General features: G+C 50.0%; 3 protein-coding genes across 5 annotated transcripts in view; 1 reads left to right on the forward strand and 2 right to left on the reverse strand.

Annotated features, from left to right (window-relative positions):
- SURF2 (surfeit 2) overlaps positions 1-73 on the reverse strand; it is a 5190-nt gene extending 5117 nt beyond the window's left edge. Inside the window, exon 1 of the mRNA XM_008580682.1 lies at positions 40-73. Within this exon, the coding sequence (XP_008578904.1) occupies positions 40-73 (34 nt within the window). The remainder of the gene's footprint in view (positions 1-39) is intronic.
- Positions 74-552: 479 nt separating this feature from the next.
- On the forward strand, positions 553-4064 carry SURF1 (surfeit 1). Of its 3 annotated transcripts, XM_008580670.1 has the most exons (7): positions 573-941; positions 1020-1102; positions 1896-2087; positions 3060-3132; positions 3235-3397; positions 3688-3769; positions 3850-4064. In XM_008580670.1, exons 1-7 carry the CDS (start codon positions 783-785, stop codon positions 3917-3919), a joined length of 822 nt encoding a protein of 273 aa, XP_008578892.1. In that variant the 5' UTR covers positions 573-782; the 3' UTR covers positions 3920-4064. The 3 variants fall into 3 exon arrangements, with proteins under 3 accessions (XP_008578893.1, XP_008578892.1, XP_008578894.1); XM_008580671.1 differs by lacking the exon at positions 3850-4064 and having other exon boundaries at positions 553-941; positions 3235-3434; positions 3688-3758; XM_008580672.1 differs by lacking the exons at positions 573-941; positions 1020-1102 and adding an exon at positions 1118-1345.
- A 611-nt stretch (positions 4065-4675) lies between these two features.
- RPL7A (ribosomal protein L7a) overlaps positions 4676-7388 on the reverse strand; it is a 3330-nt gene continuing 617 nt past the window's right edge. The window contains exons 2-8 of the mRNA XM_008580675.1: positions 7132-7252; positions 6668-6817; positions 6147-6287; positions 5871-5950; positions 5422-5552; positions 4962-5031; positions 4676-4840 (exon numbers count right to left, since the gene is read on the reverse strand). Coding sequence (XP_008578897.1) covers positions 4736-4840; positions 4962-5031; positions 5422-5552; positions 5871-5950; positions 6147-6287; positions 6668-6817; positions 7132-7252 — 798 coding nt within the window. The 3' untranslated portion in view covers positions 4676-4735. The remainder of the gene's footprint in view (positions 4841-4961; positions 5032-5421; positions 5553-5870; positions 5951-6146; positions 6288-6667; positions 6818-7131; positions 7253-7388) is intronic.

A 7388-nucleotide genomic window follows, 5' to 3' on the forward strand; every position in this document is an offset into this window, starting at 1 on the left:
CTCGGGCTGCAGGGGCTCGGGGGCGGCCCGGCGCCTCACCCAGCTGCCGAGCGGGGAGCCCGGGGTCCGGCATGCTGGAGTAGCGCGCTCCCAGCCACCAGTCCCTGCGCTGCCTTCGGAGCGCGCAGGGGGTCCGCCGTGTGGGGACTGCTGCACACAAATAGCGGGCGCCTGTGGGTCGGCGCCGGGCGGGCCTGCCTACCGCACGGGGCCTGGGATGCGCTCGGCCGGTGGGACTTACCCTCGGCCAGAGAGCTTGAGGGTACTGCTGCGTACCTCGTCCCGTCTTTAAACTTATGACAGTCAAAAAGAAAACTGTGGAGAGAGCTCTGTAAGCCACTATCCTGAGTTTGTACCATGGGTCTTTGTCTACATAGCACAATAGACAGTAGTGCCGGGGTAAGCTACTTATTAACCGTAGCTCCTCATTAAATGCTCTTTGAATGAATGAGTGAATAACCGTGCATCTTATAGTGCAGTAGAATCTATCTTAGCATATTCTGGAACAAAAAGGTGTGAGGTGGTTATATGAGTTACCCAGGGTCATGGCTGGTGGCAGAGCCAGCACTAAGCCCAAGACCTCATTTTTCAGTCAGACATTCCTGAGTGTGTGTCATGTGCCAGACACTGGGTAGGAGTGGGGCTGGACACGTGTGGCTAGTTGGCCCCGGACGGCAGGTCTCAACTTGTTCGTTCTCTACCACCTTTTCTCGGGCAATATTGGTGGAGACTTCTGGAGGAATGGGCTGCTGCAGTTCTATTTGCTCTAGGGCTCTGACCCCATGCCAGTGTTGAAACTTCCTCCAGGGGTGGCCTGGAGGGCAAGCAAGCATGGCAGTTCTACCACAGAAGCACCTGCCACAAAAGTGGATGACGACTCCTTTCTCCAGTGGTTCCTGCTTCTCATCCCTGTGACTGCCTTTGGTTTGGGGACATGGCAGGTAAAGACTGGCATCTAGTTTTGGTGGCACTGAGTGACTCTGCTGCTGTCTGTTCAGGTTTATGCTCTGTTTCCACAGGTCCAGCGTCGGGAGTGGAAGCTGAAACTGATTGCAGAGTTAGAATCTAGGGTTATGGCTGAGCCCATCCCTCTGCCAGCAGAGTGAGTGTGCGGCTGCCCAGTCAGGGCTGGTCGCACTTGAGGTCGACAGTGGAGCTCTGGCTTCTGCTTGCCATTCTGACCCTCTTCACGTGAACTTTGTCAGTTCCTTCCTTGCCCTCAGACAGGAGCTCTGAAGATCAGTGCTCCTGCTGGACTTGCTGTTCACACCTGATTGCCCTTGTGAAGCTGCCTGAGATTTATGGAAAAGTCTCATTTTTGATCCTGGTGTGACCCTTTTATCAGGTCCAGCATACTTGAGGGATCCCTTACAGTGCTAATGGCCCCCTATAGCAGCAATTCTTAGCTTGAGGGTGAGGGTGGATTACATAGGTCTCAACATGGGGGTGGTATTTTGAAAAAGTGCCCTGAATGATTCTACTGCCCTCTCCCCACTATTCAGAAGCACTGTCCTAGAGACAGGTACATCCCACAGTGTTCCAATTGGGGTAGCACACAGTATGCCATATCTGGCTTGCAGATAGGTTTTTGGCCTACTTATTTTATTTCATATAAAATATTCATCTAGAAGTCCACATTTTTAGCTTCTCTTGAAAAATTGGACTCTGGCAGCACAGATCCACATTCCCGCGTGGCAACAAAAGGCTGAGGCTTAGAAATAGCACCCCCCATAAGAGGGCGCACCCTGTGATCCAACAGTCCGCACTGTGCCCTGCCTTCACCTTTCTACATTACTTGCCTGGCCTTCGTGGGCTTTGTAGTTTGCAACCCCCCTTAGAGGATTTCTTTTCCTGACACACTTTGCTTGGCCACAGCTTTTCTCTCCTCTCCGTAGCCCAATGGAACTGAAAAATCTGGAGTATAGGCCAGTGAAGGTCAGGGGGCACTTTGACCACTCCAAAGAGCTGTACATAATGCCCCGAACCATGGTGGACCCTGCCCGAGAGGCCCAGGAAGCGGGCCGGATCTCCTCCTCAACTGAGAATGGGGCCTATGTGGTCACCCCCTTCCACTGCAGTGACCTGGGGTGAGTAGGCCATGCAGGGAGCTGACTGGTGTTGCAGGTGCAGGCTGTGTGTACTAGTTTTCATCACTATTTCCTTCCCATCCCCCAGTCTTGGTAAAACATTGGGAAATCTGAGATACCTGGAAAGGTTCAATTCCTTGAAAAGTTTGAAATTCCTAATTTTGATATTGATTAATAAGCAACCTTCTCAGCCAGTTCATTTGTTACCGAACAACTTCTGTATGTTAAGCTAAGGGAGGAGAGACTAGTGAAAGAGGTCCCTTCTCTGGAGACTGGGGGCCAGCACATTAAATGACTGGTGCAGCATGAGGGGCTGGCAAGAGGAAGTTGAGAAAAGCCCCCAATTCTGCCTAGAGGGAGTTGAGTCAGGGAAGGCTGCTCAGGGGGCTGTTTGGGCCAAATCTTGACTGGAGATGGGAAGAACATTCCAGGCAAAGACAGTGACACATAAGTTAGGGCCTGTGTGATTAGGGGCCTGTAAGACTGATGTATGAATGAAAAAGTTTGGGGGCCTGTTAACCCACAGGATCTTGTGTTTTAGGCCTGGGCTGGGGCCCAAATGCTGTACCTCTGGCAGACTGACATGGGCCAGGGCTGCTCCTTGTGGCTGCCCTGGTTAGGAGGGGGAGGTTGGAGGCAACTGTTGATGTGGTTCAAGGGAGAGTTGGGCATCTTAACTCTGGCTGTGCGGTGGGTGGGACACAAGAAAGGAAAGAAGCAGAGACAGAGGGGAGTTAACCAGAAGCCAGGCTGGTAGAAAGGGGTTGGATGGGGGCTTTTATCATCAAGGGGCACAAGAGAGGAATACTTTCCCTGAGTGTGGCACTGCTAGGGCTCACTTCTACTGACAGTGTCGTGTTTTAAATCCCTTCCTTGATGCTATAGTGTTCCTGTAGATGCCTGAGACACTACTACTGATTGTCTTTATTCCAAAACCCTTCCTCACTTGACATAGCATGTTTATTACTCTAGAATCACCATCCTGGTCAATAGAGGGTTTGTCCCCAGGAAGAAAATGAATCCTGATACTCGGCAGAAAGGCCAGGTAAGGGACATGCACTCTTCCCCACTTGCATAAGGGCCTGTAGGAGTCATCTAGTCTCCATGCAGGGCTCCCCCGAAGAGCAATCTCACACCTTCCTTATAGATTGACGGAGAAGTGGACCTAGTTGGGATGGTGAGGCTGACAGAAACCAGGAAGCCCTTTGTCCCAGAGAACAATCCGGAAAGGAACCACTGGTACTACCGGGACCTGGAGGCCATGGCCAGGATCACAGGCGCAGACCCCGTTTTCATTGATGCCAACTTCCGTACGTTGTAACCAGCCCACCCCGGAAGATAGCTTTTGTAAATACCTTGTCTTTCTCTGAACCCCATTCTTCTCTGTTGCCTCTGCTGTAGCCTTTGTTGGGGCAGGTGGAGGGTGGGGGAACAGGCGGTGGCAACTTGGCATCTAAGCAAAACTGCTAAGAAAAGGAGGCAACATGGGATGGTTGATCAGAGATAAAAGCCCATGCAGAAATGACAGCTGTAGGGGACCAGTGCTAAGGCTGGTGGCCAGCACCAGAGGTTGTGAGGAATGAGCCCACTGTCCCTGCAGAGAGCACAGTACCTGGAGGACCCATTGGAGGGCAAACCCGAGTTACTCTGAGGAATGAGCACATGCAGTACATCATTACCTGGTGAGTCCCAGCTGTCCCCTGGTTCCCTCCCCTTTAGGACACTGACACAGGCTAACAGTACAACTGTCTTTCAACCCAAGGTATGGACTCTGTGCAGCCACATCATACCTGTGGTTTAAGAAATTCCTGCGTCGAACACCTGGTATGTGATGAGGTCAGCTTTTAGAGCCCTGTGCCTGTATAATTAGGAAGTCACTCAAGACATTACTTCAAGAGAATGGCTTTATACTTGATCGTGTACTGTTGGTGTAAATAAAATTTCTGAGCTCATGTGTACCTTTCTTTCTACCTGAAATGAGTGACTGGTTGATTATAAAATGCTGGTTTGGGTTTCAATGTATAGTCATGCACCCAATGACATTTTAGCCAAGGACAGACTGTGATGGATTATGATGGCACTGAAAAATTCCTATTCCCTAAAAGCGTCAGTGTTACATGCAGGGCAAACGCATCCTCAGCATTTGTAGTATCCCCCCCGTACAGGCTGTGAGTTGTAAAACAGCCTTGGGCAGATTCTCTGGGAGGTGTTCTTGAAGGCAGTGCGTGCTACCTTCAGTGGAAGAGTGATTAATGACCCTGACTGTAGGCCCAGGATAATGTGTTTTAGTTTTCAACAACAAAAAAAAAGCTGGAGAAGTGATGCAAGATTGTTATTTAAAAGGTTTAAAGTGTTTTTTTCAAAACCTGACATGTAAATTACATAGTAAATTTGGCAGAACTCTGGCCCCGTGTATAGGTAGGGGACAAGGCTCCTGGTTTTAAAATGTACTTGCCCAAAAGGCCTGTTTGGTTACCTCATTTGGTTAGAGCATGGTGCTGACAACACCAAGGTTAAGGGCTTGTGGATCCCTGTACCAGCCAGCCACCAAAAAAAAAAAAAAAAAAAAAAAAAAAAAAAGCCAAATAGGCCCTGGCAGAAGGAAAATTTTTATTATCTTTATGTACAGAAAACTCAACAGTGTACATTTAACCCAGTTTAGTGGCAAGTTCTTTAGCCTTTGCCTTTTCCAGCTTGGCAATGCGAGCCACAGATTTCGGGCCCAGGACGTTGCCTCCCCAGTGACGGCGGATCTGAAAGGACAGAAGCAGCAGTCAGCATGCCTTGTTTTCTGAGGCTTTCAAAGCCTGCTGGTTACCGCTGTTCTACTTGGCTGTTGCCCCAGAAAATATTTTGTGTGAAGCTGTTCCTTACCTCATCATATCTGTCGTTGTAGTTGGTCCTGATGGCTTCCACCAGCTTAGCCAGAGCTCCTTTGTCTTCCCTAACAAGAAAGGGTGGGGGATGTAGACTTTGGGCCTCTCAAATTATCCTTCTAGAAAGCATGAATGATTTTTTTTTTTCTTTAAAGATGATTGGCAAGGGGATTGTAACCGTTGACTTGGTGTTGCCAGCACCACGCTCTCCCAAGTAAGCCATGGGCTGGCCCATGAATGATTCTTTTTTTTTTTTTCTTTAAAGCTCCAAACACAAGCCTTTTGCCTCAGATACGATATGACCACACGGCTCATTCAGGTGAAGAAATTCTTAACCATCATTGGCAAAGGTTCAGATAAATGTATTCTTAAGGCTGAATGTTGGTCTTCAAGGCAAAAAATCCTGACATATAAGATTAATGAACTGGGGAATGTCTGGGACTAGGTTGCGTACTTACGAGTTAACCTGTGTGAAGGCTACGGTGGTGCAGGTTTTCCTGTGGACTAGTCGTCCCAGTCTGGCCTTCCCCTTGATAATGCAGTAGGGGACTCCCATCTTACGGCACAGGGCAGGCAGGAAAACAACCAGCTGGAAGAAATCGATTAGCTTAGGAGAGCATATTCTGACCAGAAGCAGTAAAGCGAAAGCCAGCTTGCCAGCAATTGCTCAGGGTTAAAAAGCTCATATAGTTGCACTTCAAGGTTTAATTCAGTGAGAGATTCACATCACTTCAAGAGCTGTGCACTTGGATTCCTTGTCAGTACTGCCCCCAAAAGTAAAGGTGACCATACTGGCCATCCGACACTGGCTTTTTAACATGGCAGCCTCAGTATTGTGCCTATTTCCTGGTAGTGACACAAAAACCCTAGCTTTAGCAATCAATGTTTAAAAACAGGTCAAACGCACCTCAATGGGATCCACGTCATGTGCAATCACTACCAGCTGAGCCTTCTTGTTCTCCACCAGGGTGGTGACAGTATTAACTCCTAAAACACACAACACTTTGTAGAGCACTCACAGGGGGCTGCTCTGGCCACAAGTTGTGACCAGTTGGACCCAGCTGTGACTCAGTGTTAAAAAGCTCGGATTTTACTCTCCACAGTGACTTCAGGTGAAGAAATTCATGCATCATTGCAACAGCCGGCCCCACCATTCACCCTTTCTAAGGAGAGACCCACTTACCTGCTCGAAGGACAGGTGGCCTCTTTGTGGGGACATCCCCTTTGCCTGCAGCTTTCTTCTCAGCCCGAGCCAACAGTCTTTGCTTCTTCTCTTGCTTTGTCTCTGGTCTGTACTTGTGGGCCAGCTTAAGCAGTTGAGTAGCTAGAAAAACACTCTTGAGTTTAGACTCGTATTCTAAGTTCTAATCTTTGTCACTTAATGTAAATGCCAGGCCGCTGTCCTGGTGTAATAACAATATATAATAACGTAATAATATCATTGTGTAATAGAATAACAAGAGTAATCAAGGTATAATAGCAAGTGCAGTTCAAGAAATCTGAAGTCGTGTATACAGTCTCTTCAGTTAGGCAAACTTCATGTTCCCAGAATTAAAGGAATCCTAGATTTTATAAACCAATCTACCCGAAAACTCCCCCTACCTCCACCCAAAGCCTCAGTTGCATGTACTACTGTCAAAGTAAAGATGTGAGCTATATCCTGCCTTCCCAAATCCTGGCTCCATACATACCATGGAACCTCACCTGTTTGGCGGTCCAAGGCCTGTGTGAACTGGTTAATCGCAGGAGGCACTTTCAGCCGCTTATAGAGAATGGCCCTTTGTCGCTGCAGGCGGATGTAGCGGGGCCATTTGACAAAGCGCGTGAGGTCCCTTTTGGGCTGGATATCCTGTCCTGAAAAATGAAGGGTGACAGCAAGTAGGAATAAGGCTCAAACTCCGTGTCGAGCTCATGCGTGGGGTCGTTCAGAAGGGTACCGGTGCATCAGCGATCTTGGTGGTTTAAAACGTCATCACCGTCTTTCAGATAGCAAATATTCTTTCACATCATCTGCACACGAACGCCGACAGCCCCGGGGCAGACCGGCGGCGCCTCTTCCAGCCGGTGTCCCCTGACGGCCGGGCTGCACCCGCCACCGCCCGCCCCGTGAGCCACTGTGCTGCTAGAGGACGGAAGACAAAGCCGGCGTCACCCCGCCTCCCACTCACCGATGCCGAAGTTCTTCGGCCTCTTCTCGAACAGCGGGTTCACCACCTTCTTGGCCTCCTGCTTCTTCACGACGGCAGGCGCTGGGGCCACCTTCTTCCCCTTGGCCTTCTTCCCCTTCGGCTGGACGGGGACAGACACCCGGTTGGCCGCCCTCCTCCGCACGCTCCTTCGCGGCCGGGCGGGCCTCGGGCCGGCCTCGCAAACGAGGGGGCCCCGGCGGCCCCTGCCCGCGCCTCCCTCGACCCCCATCTCGGTC

The sequence above is a fragment of the Galeopterus variegatus genome, unplaced genomic scaffold (genome assembly GCF_000696425.1).
Source record: "Galeopterus variegatus unplaced genomic scaffold, G_variegatus-3.0.2 Scaffold2145, whole genome shotgun sequence".
NCBI lineage: Eukaryota > Metazoa > Chordata > Mammalia > Dermoptera > Cynocephalidae > Galeopterus > Galeopterus variegatus.

What these genes read in the sequence shown, in the direction of transcription:
- SURF1 (XM_008580670.1), top strand. Translation starts at nt 783, where the DNA reads ATGCCAGTGTTGAAACTTCCTCCAGGGGTGGCCTGGAGGGCAAGCAAG. An exon ending in ATACTCGGCAGAAAGGCCAG is followed by an intron (nt 3,133 to 3,234) that starts GTAAGGGACATG and finishes CCTTCCTTATAG; the next exon opens with ATTGACGGAGAAGTGGACCT. An exon ending in TTTCATTGATGCCAACTTCC is followed by an intron (nt 3,398 to 3,687) that starts GTACGTTGTAAC and finishes CTGTCCCTGCAG; the next exon opens with AGAGCACAGTACCTGGAGGA.